Source organism: Sebastes umbrosus, chromosome 18 (assembly GCF_015220745.1).
Source record: "Sebastes umbrosus isolate fSebUmb1 chromosome 18, fSebUmb1.pri, whole genome shotgun sequence".
NCBI classification, from domain to species: domain Eukaryota; kingdom Metazoa; phylum Chordata; class Actinopteri; order Perciformes; family Sebastidae; genus Sebastes; species Sebastes umbrosus.
In genome coordinates this window covers 9951633-9967752 of record NC_051286.1, presented here as the reverse complement: position 1 = coordinate 9967752, position 16120 = coordinate 9951633, and the positions used below count along the sequence as shown (strand labels likewise).

General features: G+C 38.4%; 1 protein-coding gene across 2 annotated transcripts in view; it reads left to right on the top strand.

Moving 5' to 3' along the window:
- The window catches only part of msra (methionine sulfoxide reductase A), a 31874-nt gene that overhangs the window by 13651 nt on the left and 2103 nt on the right, over positions 1–16120 (top strand). For both annotated transcript variants that reach the window (XM_037750996.1, XM_037750997.1), the window contains exons 2-5: positions 2273–2341; positions 2718–2837; positions 4929–5033; positions 6444–6550. In XM_037750996.1, coding sequence (XP_037606924.1) covers positions 2273–2341; positions 2718–2837; positions 4929–5033; positions 6444–6550 — 401 coding nt within the window. The remainder of the gene's footprint in view (positions 1–2272; positions 2342–2717; positions 2838–4928; positions 5034–6443; positions 6551–16120) is intronic.

Here is a 16120-nt window from a genome sequence, read left to right as displayed (position 1 = left end):
ACCCGTCAAGATGGAAAATGGCTGCAGCGCTCCAAAACCTTCCTCCTTCAGAATATAGAGGAAGATGAGAATGTGTCTCTCTCTGAAGATGTCTGTCAGTCTGTCAGACAGTCGGACTGACTGGATGAAAGCTTTCTGCTGTAATCAGACAAACAAGGATGACTTCAGAGGATGTGTGTGTGTGTGTGTGTGTGTACCAAGTTTAAATGATCAGTGAACAGAGGATGCAGAATCTATACTGATTGACAAGACGAAGCCTCACCAATCAGGCTCTGATGGTGTGTGTGTGTGTGTGTGTGTGTTTGGAGGCTGATTGGTTGGCAGTATCCATCTGGTTGCTTTTGTCTATAGGCATGCTGCTCCACACAACAATTATGCTTCCATGCATGAAGAACGTGTGTGTGTGTGTGTGTGTGTGTGTGTGTGTAGAGAAGGGGGAGGGTGTAAGGAGGGGGGATCCAGATGTTGGGTTCATTCTCATTCTACCCCATCCCATTTATTTTAATCCATCTCCCTCCCCCACAGCATCGTACAGCAAGCCATCTGTACACACACACACACACACACACACACACACACACAGCCTCCGGCATGCTAAAGCTAATGCGTGTTAGCTCAGCCAGGTGGCTGGGTGGCCTCAAATGGGTCCTGGTGCACCTCTGGCTCTGTGTTGATTAGAGTGAATGCAGCTGTTATGGAGTTATGCAGAGCTGCTTGCTGCTGTTTAAGTGGGTCACTGTGTGTGTGTGTGTGTGTGTGTGTGTGTGTGTGTGTGTGTGTGTGTGTGTGTGTGTGTGTCTCTTAGGTGAATTCAGCACTGTATTTTTTTGTTTTTTGGTGGTGGAGTCTTATAAAATATGTATTTTTTCCATTTAAAATATGTATTGTACACATGGCGAGCTGTTTGGAAATCATGTTGTAGTGGTGTGGGAGCACTTCACAAATTAGATCTTGAGCAGCTGTCATGCTGTTTTTAGCTTGCTGTCTACTTCCAGTGGTGGAAAGTAACTAGGTACATTTACTCAAGTACTGTACTAAAGTACAAATTTGACATACTTGGAGTTTACTTGTATATTTCCATTTTCTACTAGTTTATACGTCTACTCCACTGCAATTCTGAGGCAAATATTGCTCCGGCCACACAGTACGCGTCAGCAGCGCATATGCGTTGCAAAACCTGTTGTTTTTTAGTTTTGTCGCCCACGTTAACATGTTAGAACAGCCGCTCAGTCCGCGTGAGCAGCTGAATCTCTTCTAGAGATTCGAGGTCTCGCCTATATTTTTCAACATGACTTGAGGTTCACAGCAAAAACAGACAGTGAAAATTATCTTTTGACCGTATATTGACATACCAGCAACATTACTACAGTTTCAATGTCCATATCTGTAGAATATGTCACAGACCATGACAAAAAGTTGATATTTATTTTAAACTCAACACTTCCTGTTTCCGTTTCAAATTAGAAAGCCGGTAGCGTTTCTTTCTGTGGACGGAATTCCTTCATTAACACGAGGCTTTTATTCTGAAATCTTTGCAGGACAGTGTTGGGGAAAATGCAGTGACTTGCACGGCTACATAAATGAATAAAGTACAGGCTTTTAATTGTGGATTATTACAAATGAGCACACGCTTCTTGACCTTTTTCTGTCTAAAATAAATGTAAACAACATTTCTAATGAATTGGCCATTATGAAAGGAAAACTCTATGTAGAAAGAAAGAGCTGGCAGCAGCAGCAGAAATGCTGTTGGTGTGGACGCCACAGACGTGAGATACGCAACCGCCACGCACTACTCATGCATCCAGTGTGACCCGGGCGTTAGTGATAAAAACAGAATAATATTCTTTAATGAAATAACTCTGTGAAAGGAGTCATTCTGTATAATGAGTACTTTTGATACTTTAAATACTGATAATGCTTCTCTACTTTTAGTTAAGTAACATTTTGAATTCAGGAATCTTACTTGTGATGGAGTATTGTTAGACCGTGGTATTTTTGTAAAGGATCTGACTACACCACAGTCTACTTCTGACCCAGTAAGCGTCAGGACTGAGGAATAACATGTGGCTTAAAGTAGTCATGTTATGAAAATTGATAAGCAATCCCTGGCAGTTTGAGTACACCGTAATCAAAAAGACATTTCTCTCACATTCTCCTACCGTCAGTCAGTTTGGACTCATTAGTGAAGTTCAGGTGTTCATATTTGTCATGTACATCCTTCCTGTTATTTTATTGTTCATAACCTCTCATTCTGTCTCTCTTTCTCTTGCAGCCAAACACGATGTGAGCGGCAACAAGACTGTTCCACCTTTTCCAGAGGGGACAGAGATGGCCGTATTCGGTGAGTGTCGTCCGGTCAATAAATATACCAGGAAATGAAGACAGTTTGATTAGTCCTGGTATGACCTAAATGGCTACCACATGGTTTATTTTGCATATTAGACAGTATCAATATACAGTATATATTTTTCTACCATAAACTCAAAAGCAGGTGATTTAAATGCATTCTGGTACAGACAGCACAGCCAATAGGAACGCTCTCTCTCTGATATCACCTGTGATTGGTCAAAGTCTCTTGCCCAATGATGCCAAAAACATTCTGCCTACTGCCACTTTAAGTAAATTCTCACACAGAGGCCTTTTCTCTGTCTTGTTGTCTGTTGAATTGGATGTTGAAGACTGTTGTTTATCAAAGTTTTGTCTTTTTTTCCTCAAAGGTATGGGCTGTTTCTGGGGAGCGGAGAGGAAGTTTTGGAAACAAAAAGGGGTTTATTCCACCCAAGTGGGCTACGCGGGAGGATACACACCTAACCCCACCTACAATGAAGTCTGCACAGGTAGCTCCTGCACACCGATACACACACACACTCACACACATAGCGTACTGGGTAGCGCGTTGTCTACTGAGAGTCAATAGACTGTGGAAAACAAGACGCACATAAACAGAAGAGTGAATCATTTCCCCCCGGCCCTATTATACCGGGGCATGGATAAGGCTGCTATTGAAGCCTGACCACTCTGAGCAGACTGAGTGTGTTTCTGTGTGATGCGTGTCCAGACCTCCCAGTGATTCCTCCAGCCAACCAGTACAGTCTGAATCCCCCATTAGACCTGCATCACCACTTGTCTCTCTTTCTTCCTAACTTTATTCTTCTAGAAACTTTAACATAAACAAATAACTGTCAAACAGTCACATCTGTATAGAGCTGAGAAGATGAGTTCATGTCTTCATTATGCATGTTGGTGCACATATATACAGCAAGATAACTCATTTTCAATAATCAAAATGTTTAATTGGAATCAACTGCAGGAAATACCACTCCCTATTTACGATATAGTGTACTGCAGTTACTGTCTGACATTTTATTTGAGTGTGTGAATGTATTAACTACATAGTGACCTCAAAAACGCCATAACAGAACGAAAAAAGTACTTTCTTCTATAAAAAAAAAGAATTTTATAGATGCAAAAATGAGTTGCGTGACTCAGCAGCTGTCGGTGACGATGCAAAGTGAGGATGATTAGTAAGAAATCAATAGTTAGAAATCTCAATTTACTATTGAGTAAACTATTTAATGTTTTTTTATATAGGCAGTAGTGAACGAGTGGACGTCTAACATCAGTAATTTGGGATTTTAAAGAGTCTCTCATAACAATTGTGATTGGCATTTATAGACTAAATGATTAACCGATTGATTGACAAATATTTTGAAGATATAGATAATAAAAATACTTGTTAGTTGCAGGCCTAAATAACGTATCCATTACCTCCAGGAAGCATCCAGCGGACCACTTGTCTTTTGTTAAATCTGGTTAAAATAACACATGATGAATAAAATGCTTGCTCACAAGACAGTCATGTCAGTCTGTAGGTCTTTGGATATAGAAATATATCTGTAAACTGCATACATTTTATAATATGTATACTTTCTAACGCATGAATATCCTTTGAATGGGCATTGTTGAAATAGACATTTGTCTTTCATCATATTCCTACATCTCTTTATATAACGGTTAGAGTTTATCCTAAACTAGCCTGCTGCTGAAGACAACTTCTCACTATTTCTAAACAACAACAGCTGGATTTGAACCCGGTTTGAACTGCTGGATGTGTTTCTCTAATCAACACAGTATCTTGGCAAAGCACTGTAAGACGACACTTGGCTAAATGAAGTGCTCCTCACACCTTTATCATCTTCAGTTGGTTCAATATTTACACTCAGATCAGTGTAGGTGATGGTAATGTGCTGATTAAATTTGCATGTGTTTTCTTTTTAATAAAAAGAAATCCACCTGTATTTACTAGATTTAAAAAACAAAAAAACACTCCCACTCTAAATTATGTTTCTCATTTGCAGTTCTTATCTGAAAGTCATCTTCCTCTGCAGTCAAAGGAATACAACGCTTAAGATAATACCTCTGTGCTTAACTATCAAACACAGTTGTTCATGTTGAAATAGTGACATAATGAGAATGTAAAGTCATTTTACAGTTAAATGTACATTATGTGGACAACAACTCTCTGTTCCGGTTCCAGCCACTTCTTTATTTCCCGTCTTGTCCGAGATGGATTTATTCCTGCGAGATTGTCCTGGCGAGGCATTAATTTAATATCGACCGCTGCTTTGTCTCTGTTCGCCAATATCTACCGTAGGAATCCATAACTCCTGATATTAAAAAAGTAATAAGACACAGAGAGGGAGAGGGAGAGATGGGAGTGGAGGTAGAATGAGAGACAGGAGGAAGATGAGGTGCAGCGTAATGGGTCACGCTCATTACCAACACCAGCTGTCTGTCTGTAAGTCTGTCTGTCTTATCTCTAAGCACTTTTAGAACTTCTTGAAATGCTTGATAGTGTGCTCTTGAACTTGGAAACAGTAGTTGAACAGAACAGTCTCTCATGAACTCACCGATGTTGTATTTTGCAGCTAGGACAGGTCACGCCGAGGTGGTGAGAGTCGTCTTCCATCCAGAGAAGATCAGCTTCGCCAGCCTGCTCAAAGTTTTCTGGGAAAGCCACAACCCGACTCAAGGTACGACTTGACTCAGCACTTATAGATAAACTTTTCAAATGTTTAACATGTTAATAAGCTAATAATAGCTTTTTAACATGTTTGAGTTAGCATGTTAGATTGCAAACAATTCTCCCGCATTTCTCCCATTTATTTTCCTTTTCGTTATCTCAACATGCCACTGTACATCGTGTATAAGCCATAAGCTCTACTGTTTCCACCCGGACGGCAATAGAGCGACACCAAATGTCTTTTCCCAGCGGAGGAGAGCTGTACGCGACACCACGCGGTGGTTTGAGCTACGCTCACCGCACATCACAGCATCACAGCATCACAGCATCACAGCAAAGCCGCCGTTATTGGAAATAACAGGTTTCAGAGCGCGGTGGTGACGTTGTTGCGTTGTGTCTGAAAGGGCCTTCAGTGAGTGAGAAACGGAGAGCGAAATGGAGAGTACTAAGAGAAAGAGATACTCAAACAAGAGCAATGAATGAATGAAATACTATGAATATTAGCCTAGTTTATACCAGAAGTTCACGCCAGAGGGATGAATTATTCATTTTTCTTTCCTGAAAATTAAAAGTAAAATTTAAAAGTTGGCCTCTTAAACAAAACATGCTGTTGCAGCGTACTATTTTGTTATTTTCATTCTTTAAAAATCACCAGAATGCAGGAAACAAAGTCTCTGAAACTCGGGTAGCCCGTCCAATAATTTTATTCAGGTCAAATGAAATGATTGGACGGGTTTATTACAGTCCTGCGAAAGCCACAAATACCAGATTATTTTTCTTTTTTTGTTGTCAGTGCATTTGATTTATTGATTGCTGTCTGAATGTAAAGAGGATTTCAACAAATATAACAAAAATGCTTCTAGAATAAATTGCCTACCCGAGCTTTAACATGTTAATTTAGTACGTTACAACATGTTAGCATGCTACATGTCAGCAAGGCTGATGAGAATTAGTGTCAGTACTATCCTGTCATGAACTCAAATGTGAAATTTTGACCTGTCGATTGCACAAGATCAAAAGTCAGGAGGCCATCAAAGTCATTAGGATTTATACTCTGCAACAGAAATACTTCACGTTTGACCAAAGTGTGTGATTGACAGACTGACTGACACACGTTGCCATCTCTAGAGCTGAAACACTCGAGTGGCTGAAACCTTTGAGCTAACCAGACGTCGTGGTTGACAGGCTGACAAGCTGACGTTGAAATGATGAAAGGAATACGTGATGAAATGATCAGTTCACAGTCAAAAAAAGGCTTTCTTTCAGTTCTGCCAAGACAGACAAGTTATATTTTTGGAAAATGCTGTCAGCTGTTGTTTTCAGACGATGTGAAGTTGCCTCAGCCAAGAACTGAGGAGGACGAAGGCTCCTCACGTCAGCTGAAATCTTCAAATCTTCATATTCATTTGTGTGTGTTCAGGGATGCGACAGGGGAATGATACTGGGACAGAATACCGCTCAGCCATCTACGTCGACACAAAGCAGCAGCTGGAGGAAGCGTTGGCCTCCAAAGATCAATACCAGAAGGTACAAACATCTATTCACCAATCAGCCTTTAATGCTCCTCCTTTCTTCTGTCCTCATCTTCTTTTTTTCTTCTCTGACTCCAATTCCCAGCATCCCCCTCTGCTGCCCATCCCCTCTTTCTTTCACTCCGTCTCAGAAACACTCACACAGATGCTTTTGGCGTCAGCAGATGAATACTGAAATATAATGGATCTGTCTGTGCGTGTAACATTTGCAATAATACAGTATATCTGAATGCTTTTAAAGCAAACACACACACACACACACACACAAAAGATGTTCACACACTCCCTCTGTTGAACTCTCTCCTGCTGAGACTTCTGCACCACTATCCCACCAACAGGGCTTGTTGCCATGGAAACTGACGAAGAGGAGGTTACTCTATTCTATTCTTTTCTATTCTCTTCTAGTGTAGTCTGGTCTTCATTAGAGGCTCTTTTTTTCTCTCTCTTATTCCTCCTCTTGTTCGTGCCTCCTTTTCCTCTTTTAGCTTTTAGATTTGTCTTTTAAAGTCTTTTTGTTTTACTCTTTCTGCCTCCATCACTACTGAAGTTCTGAACACATCAAACGCTGTATTTGTGATATTATAACGGAAACACAAGCTGATGTGTTGAGCAAAAACCTGGATTTGCAACTGCAGTAGAAAGCATTATTGCAGTTTTCTGTAGACAAGTGGGGTGATTTTGGACATTTTAATCGCTTCAGTGACGCCCTCACTTTTAATTTAGAGTCGCCAATAAGTAAAAAAAATATCCATTTGTTAAACAGGAACGATGGAATAAACTTACAATCGTTTATTCCATCGTTGCAATGGCAAATTCTTTTTTCGTCATTAGTTTATAAGAAGCTCATATTGCAAAACTGGAAAAGTAAAGAAACACCTACATGTCAAAAATGGAAACATTAAAGGTGCTAAATTCGATATCCAGAACATTAATATAGCAGCAAACAACTATTGTCTATGTAAAGATATAGAGGAGTAATGTCTACCTGAGCAGAGAATGAAATCACTCTCCCTCTGTGTGTGTTGTAATTCGAGTTTTTGACCTCATGCTGCTGCTGCTGTCTTTAAGTTAATCTGACGGCATTCAATTCAGACTTGGTCCGTGTTGAAAGTGATATTAAAGAGTTTGATTATCGTTAAAGTGACCGAGGTGCTTAATCAGACATGAGACCGACATGTTAAACTTCCCCTCAGATTAATTTAAAGGTGTGAATGTCTGAAAGGTGCTTAAAATTCGCTTAAAAACCTCTTTATATCAAAGTATCTTTGCACTTATTTCCCAAGGCTCGAAAGACCAGCAGCTCGTTTCCCCAAAAGTATCTTAATGTTAAGATAATTGTAAAAATTAATATCATGCAGCTTGTTATATGTGCAGGAAGTTTCAGGGCCCAGAAAGCCCATTTAGTGGACATTAACTGGAGAAGGAGCTGACGTGTGCAAGTGTGCTTTTGGTCCCTCTTGCGTTGAGTTGAACTGTGGTGAAATGTGTTGTGTCACATTAGATGTCTAAAGAGGATGGAATTGAGAAACAAAAATGCAATACAACAAACACGAGGCTGAAGGAAAAGAATCCAAATAAGTGTGAGCATTAAGATAAAAAAAGTCAGAATCCAGAGAGCAGTTTGCCAAAAAATTCACTGAGCACATTCATGCTTCCGAGAGGATAGACCTATACTAGCACAAACAAGATATCACAAATTTATGTTGGGATTTTCCTTGAGTTATGGATTTCTTTGTTCCACAATCAATCAATCAATCAAACTTTATTCGTATAGCATCTTCCATGCAGGTTAGTGCAGATCAAAGTGCTTCACAGATGAGTGACAAGCCGAAAATAAGACAAGTATGGACTGTGAAAACAGAAAACATTAACAGAAAAGACAAAAAAGTTCAGCAGTTTAACAATTTTATAATCTGAGACCAATGTACAAGAGAAAATAAAATGATGAAAATGTAATAAAATTAAATTAAAAGCTATAATAACAGTAATAGTAGTAAAACAGTGTGAAATAAAAACTACATTAATAAAATAACAATAAAATAGAATAAGATTATACAACTTAAATAAAATAAAATAAGCGATTAATAAAATAATAATAAAATAGAATAAAGTTATACAACTTAAATAAAATAATATAAAATAAGTGATTAATAAAATTATATTAAATAGAATAAAATTATACAACTTAAATATAATAAATAAGGGATTAGTACAATAGTAATAAAATAGAATAAAATGATACAATTTAGATAGAATAAAATAAGTGATAAATTAAATAATAATAAACAAGAGTAAAATTATACTTAAAATCATACTTAAATTAAAAAAATTATACTTATCTTGAATAAAATAAAATTATACAACTTAAATACAATAAAATAAATGATTAATAAAATAACATCCTTAAAGCAAACCCTGCTTTATGGTCTATTTGACTCTAAATGTGACCATAATTTACTAAATGAACATCATGCTGTATTGAAGAAGACTTGAAACTAGCGATTGAGAGCATAAATTCATGTTTATAATGTTTACTGAGGTAATAAATCAAGTGAGAAGTAGGCTCATTTTCTCATAGACTTCTATACAATCAGACTTCTTTTTGCAACCAGAGGAGTCGCCCCCTGCTGGCTATTAGAAAGAATGCAAGTTTAAGGCACTTCAGCATTGGCTTCACTTTTCAGACCTTTACACCAACATTTCTACTTGCACACAAGACATATAATAATGTAACAGACATTTGTTGAGCACATTCCTGCTCCTCAGAGGATTAACCCTTTTAAATGTGTAGACACAGTGAGTTATACAGAGTCATCCTGTAGTCAATATTTCCATTTTTAGCTGGCAGAAAGGCTCTGAGAATATTTATTTTTGGCGTGTATTGAATTTTTGCGAGGTGTAATGAATGAAGCTTTTATCTATAATGGTCTTAGATAGATTCCCTTCATCTAACCACTACATCTCTCTATCAATCTTTCTAGGTTTTGTTTCCTCTCTCATTTTTCTCTCACCAGATTGCCTCCCCCACCCTCTCCCATCTGTGTGTGAGTGTGTGTGTGTGTGTGACTGTGTATGTGTGTGTGTGTGAGCAGTTGGCCTACAGCAAACACACTCCATGCCAAACCATCTGGGCCTTAAATCTGTCCTCCACAAAAAAAAAACGCTTTAGTTGCAAAACTAACGTGCACACACACACACACACACACACACACACACATATGCATATACTGACTGTTACGGTTCGTTCAGATTATGTTTTTTATGTCTATAACTATATATTTGATCTGAAGTCTTCTGTATCTGATGTTTTATACAAAGCTTTGTGCCAAAAAAGATTTCAATAATTTAGTGTTTTTTCTCTCTCTCTCTCTCTCTGTTGAGAGTAGAAGCAGCATCCACCTCCGTACGTTGACTTTGCATGCATTCGTACAGCGCCATCTTTAAAATATTAATGACTCCCAAAAAAAAAATCTCGGGTGGAGTCGTCCTCCTTCCTGTTGATGAAGTCTTTGTAGGTGGCTTTCTTTCCCTTTGTCCCTGCAGCCACGGTGGCCGCCCGACGCTGCCACTTCTTCTTCTTCTTCTTCTTCTCTCCCCGCTCCAAACAAACTGAACATGTAAAATGCATCACGGCACTGAGAGAGATTTTCCCAGGACACGCCTCCCAGACACTTGCTGAATTTTTATTACTCTGATCCCCCGGAGTCAAATAATGTCTTCTTCTTCTTCTTCCACATTTCAAACACCAAAGTGAAAAAGTGACGTACGGATGGAAGAAGAGAGGCCAGGAGTGGTGATAAAGAGGGAGAGAATAGTCTGCTTAATTTGGTGTCAGGGTATATTGACTATGTTCTCTATGCCGCCTGGCTTGATTGTATTGTTCACACACAGTGATTGGGGAATTTGGTGTGTATATGTGTGTGTGTGTGTGTGTGAAGTACAACAGCACTGCAGAAAATTACCTTGCAGGCGGCTGGCGGTTGTCTGCAGCATGAAAGGAGCCTCCCTTTTCTTCTCTTGCCTCCTACCCATCATTAGGGTGTGCACTGCGTCTAAAATGGCAGGTGGAAGTGGTAACTGTGTGTGCGCGTGTGTGTGTGTGTGTGTGTGTGTGTGCTTGCTTTATGTAATAACGTGTGCTCGCTCTGTGGGTGCTAAAGCATTGTGTACTCATTGTTCTGGCATCTCTTTCCCTCTTGATGCACCTCTCTCCGGCTACATTCTCTTTTCATGAACACTTGTATATCTTCTTCTGAACACAAAACAGCTGCTTTTCTTTCTTTTCAGTTCCTCTTTGTCTATGAAATCCCTCTCTAGCGCTTTTAACATGCCAGTTTCACCTTTTTTTTTTTTCCATTCCTCTCTCTCTCTCTCTCTCTCTCTCTCTCTCTCTCTCTCTGCCTCGTGGGTGCTTATCAGTATTGCTCACGTTTTCCCTGCTTTACCAGAGCAGTCAAGGTATTTGCATTTCAAATGAGGAATCTACTTCTCTGACATGCAAATTAATGGATGTGAATTATGCATCTATAGCAGGCTGCTAACACAGCGGCAGGACCTGCCCAAACAAACGCACTGCAAAGGCAGGGAGGGTGGTTAAGGATGCTACTAGACCAGTTTCATGGAAAATGCAGCCATTTTGGGTATGACAGGTAGTGTTGGACTGATGTCAATGCACATATTTTTTTAGCTTAAAGCCCAATATAGCCAATATTTTTTGCTGATATTCAATATCTTAAAGGAATAGTTCACTGGAATCGTTTTACTCCCCTCTGTAGGCTTGAAAGTAGGAGAGCAGCTGCAGTCAAATTGGATATACAGCAGTTACAGTGGATTCCAGTGGCGACCCATTGTGTCAAAAACACATCAAAACGTTGATAGAAATTTGTCAAATCACTCTTGACGCATAATTTACTTCTCTGACATTCATCTTTAAGTTATGTATGTCCCAAACTATTGTCTTTTTTGCTAATAAATTACTATACAGTTTACGCTACTTCCAATGGAAGTTCTTAGTTTGGGAGGTGATAGAAACTGAGTGTTTGAAACATGACCATTCATATCAGCAGCTGAAGCGTTTCTATTCTATTGTTTCTTCATGTTTTTTTTAATTGGAATATTCCTTCAAAAGTTGTACAGCAGTGTAGACAAGAAAAAAAAAATCTGTCTGAAGTCTCAGGGTTGGAACAAGCTTCCCCTGACTGCACGTAACTGAACATGACCAGGGTCATTTGGAGACGTTCACGTGGCTGTCTCTTTTTAAATTGTACAGATTTTCAGTTAGTGTTTTTCATTGAGTGTTGCTACTCTGTGATCCTCTGAGACTTACAGTTACAAAAGAACACATTCTTCTGTGAAGACCTGCAGAGACCTTAAACTTAAGTGTATCATCAGAGAACCTTTACGGCCTTCACACATCAGCGATTAAACGAAAATATGGAATATTTCACACCAAGACCGACACAAATATTTGCGTTATGTGCATTCCACTGAAACTCTGAAATTCCACTGTCACATAACTATTGGATTGGACCCATCTCACATCCTCCACTCTGAGTATGAGCTCTTACCATCTGGCAGACGATACTGAGTCCCTCGATGCAAACTGAACCATTTTAAGAACTCGTTTGTGCCCACCTCCATCAAAATTTTAAATTTTAAATGATGTTTCTTGAGGCTGAGGGTTGTGCAATATGGTGCTCTTCTTATTCTTATTTCTTTATCTTTTATTTATTCAGTCTTTAGATAGTTCTTGTGCAATATGAGTAATGTGCAATATATGTTGTTTGAAGTTTACATTGTTTGTGTTTCGCTGCTTACAAATGGATTGTTGTTTGTTTCTATGTATTGATGCTGCTGTGGAGGCAGCTGATGGTGAGCAGCACTGAGTCCAAAACAAATTTCCCCAAGGGGACAATAAAGTGTATCGTATCGTATCGTATCGTATCGTATCGTATCGTATCGTATCGTATCGTATCGTATCGTATCGTATCGTATCGTGTGTGCAGCAGAAGTAATTGATGTAATGCTATTGCTTATCCTATATGGTCAAGTTTTATAGTATCGATCCGATCAGTTTGTTTGTGCTATTGTGTGACTTTGGTGAAAACAAATTAACCAAAGTCACACAATAACACGAACAAACTAACCGATCGAGGCAGCGGCAGACCAGCAAATCCTGTGTTCTGCAAGCTAAGATCACTGTTTTTTCAATGGAGTCTGGTTGCTTTGGCGAAAGCATAGCTAACGGCTTCAGTTCCCTGTCGGAAACATAGACTGTATAGCTGTCTTCTGGCGCGATTAAGCGGTAAAATATTCTAAATATGGCGTACAGATTTTTCTAGGTGTCTAAAGTCAGCGGTACATTGCTTTGCTCCCGTGCCTGTACTCCTGTCTGTTTCTCCAAACTGGGGGCGTGGTGAATGCCATCTTATGTAGGTAATATACTGACTATGGAGAAGTACCTCATACAACCCCACTTCAAAACACCCAAACTATCCCTTTAATATAAAAATAGTGAAGCAATTTTAGTTTCTATGATTGACATATCTGGAAAAACCATACAGAACAGCTGAGGTCTGCTCAAACTCAATACAATTGTTTTAAATGAAAGCTAAAACCCTTTGTTTTAGGGGGTAATTTATTACTATTGTTCGCCCTTTGTGTTTGAAAGGTTCTGTATAAATAAATGTGCCTGCTGTATGTAAAAGTCTTAATAATGAAGTGCAGCTGCAACAGAGAGGAGAGTCCCACTCTGACTAACTGCTGTGTTGTACCTCCACCCTACTCACTCAAATTAAATTGTGGTGTCAGTACAGGAAGTGATGAATCAAACAGCAGGGAGCAAACACTCTGTCCATTAAAAGCTAAACTCGCCAACGTTGGATCTTTTGTCTCTTTGGTATTTTGTTATAGCAACATCACAGACCCTCTGGGTTTGTTTGCTGACATCTTCTTTAACAACTTCCGAGCGCTGACGTCAATGAAGTTGAAATGGTTTTCAAACAATTACCTCTCACTAACTATTAGGGGCAGTAATGTGTGAAATTACCCAGCACCACTTCAAGTCTGATTGTTTCTTTGGACTAAAAATAAACAGAGAACTTTTTAGTATTTCCCCCAGGAGTTTAATCCTCTAAAGTGAAAGTGCATTCAAAACAAGGATTTGTACCATTTAACATTAAGCCTGTCTGCAAAATGATGCCATCACACTTCTGCTTTTATACTGCTGTTCTTTGCTGGGTCTCTTTGTTTTGAACTGAATGTATAGATTTGTGTAATTGTTGACATTCATACAGTTTTAGTCCTGTTCTCTTCTCTTAGATATGATAAAAGATAAACGTGTAGCAATGAACACACTTCGAGAAAAAGATACCACAAACAAGAGACCAAAAGTAACAAGACTAAAAGTCTTTGAGGCTGTAGGTCTACTTAAGCACAGCGTTAAGGCCTTTATACACCGAGGGCGTGACAAATACACAAATATTATATGTTATGGGCTGTTATTGTGAGGGGTAAGAAAGGAAAGAGTGGATCTGGTCTGCGCTGCTTTTGTCAAGGTTGAAAGAAGTAATATAGTTTGTCATCTTGATTCGGACTACGAAGCCTCCAGTATTGTTGTTTCATAAATCTAGACAATAAAACTCAACCCGTTCCGCACAACTTGATCGCCTTTATTCGTCGGTGCGAAAATCAACCTAGTTCCAAAACCAATTACGTTTGTTTTTCGCTACGTAATATTTGCGTTGTGTGAATGTACTCATGTATATTGACGTGTGAATTAATCGCATGAAAAAAATGCTCCTGGTGTGTAATAATATTACAGCAATACAGTCATAATTTAATGAGAATAAAATCATAATATTACAAGAATAAAGTCATTATTTAATGAGAAAAAAATCATAATATTACAGCAATACAGTCATTATTTAATGAGAAAAAAATCATAATATTACAAGAATAAAGTCATAATTTAATGAGAAAAAGTCATTATATTATAAGAATAAAGTCTTAATAAAATGAGAATAAATTCTTAAAATTTCAGCAAAAAAAAATCATAATTGTATGAGGAAAAAAAAAGTCAAGATTTTAATACTCTGTCGTAAGGAGAAGATAAAAGACGTCTGTTAATATTGCCTTGGTTACGTCTGACTAACATTGTCAGTTAAACTGTCACTGCTTTAGAGCTGGGTAACAATAGCGGTTGCTACAGCAACACAATGTTCAAATGAAACCGACTGCTGGTGGCAGAACAATAACAGTAGAGCAAAACCTTTACTCTTGAAATTAGCTCAACATGTTGGATTTTTCTTTTTAAAGAAAGAAAGAAAGCTTTTACCAGATTTGAAAAGATATAGCAGTTACATGTTTCTTTTTTCATCACATGCTAGCATTATATATATTTCATTATTTAGCACCTTATTCACATTATTGTATGTTGCCGTTTATTATAATGTAAAGAATATATTTTTTCACTGATTTAAGGTGAGATAATTTCACCCAAGAGTAGCTCACATTTCATTTTCAACAAGTGGCAATAACCTTTAAGCCACATGGATCCCTCCATTAGTATCAAGATAATGTTGCTTCAATTGTTCAGTTCAATTTTAAGATTTTTTGCAATATATATAAACCATTTCTGTTAATAAGCGAGTCGAAACTGCTCCATAATCACACGAAATGGAACATTGTGATAGTGATTATGTGATTGTAATGTAGCTGAATACACAAAATGAAATGAAGCGCCCAGTTATTAAATATTTAACCTGAATATTCAGCCGGTAAATAAAGCATTCACATCAAATTTTAATGCAGTAAACACGGAACAATTCTTTTTACTTAGCCTCCATCCATCATCATGGATCCTAATTTGAGTTCCTAAATAAAAGTTCTCTAAAAGTAAATGCATTCATCGTGATGTTTGAACGCCTGAAGGATGGTTCTGTTTTATTATTATTTAGTGTGGCCAACAGGATGATTACCATAAACCTGGTGTAGTCGCTTCAGAGGATTTGGGTTTGGGTAGCTGTCTCGTCGGGCGTAAGAACAGCAGCTTTGCAGATAAAAGGCTAAACATGTAAATGTCGAACCAAATTAAGCTCCTCCACCACCCATGCTGTGTTGTAAACATGCCTGCACACTTTCTAAAAACACGGCAACACCCTCCATGAGGAATTAAAGTTTCATGAGTGTGTGTGTGAGTGTGTTTTCATGCTTCTCTTTGTCTATTAATTTACCCACATGCCATCTGGCTCAGTTGTTTTTATCACAAGGAGGAGAAGGTGTCATCATCAACTGATTCTACTGTGAATATGTGTGTGTGTGTGTGTGTGTTGTCTGTATTTGTAGGTACAATACTGCCCCGCTTGGAGCTGCACATGTGTTTTTCATAAACACATTAGACACATTTCTTCCTTTTGTTCAAAGATGACAGTAAGCACTTCGGAGTATGAGGCCTTGATAAGATTTGTTCAGCTGAAAGTAGAGTGAGAAATTGGTTCAGTGCAGACAATCAACAGAAAAATAGGATACAAACATAAAGAAAAAAACAAACAGGATATCTGCATTT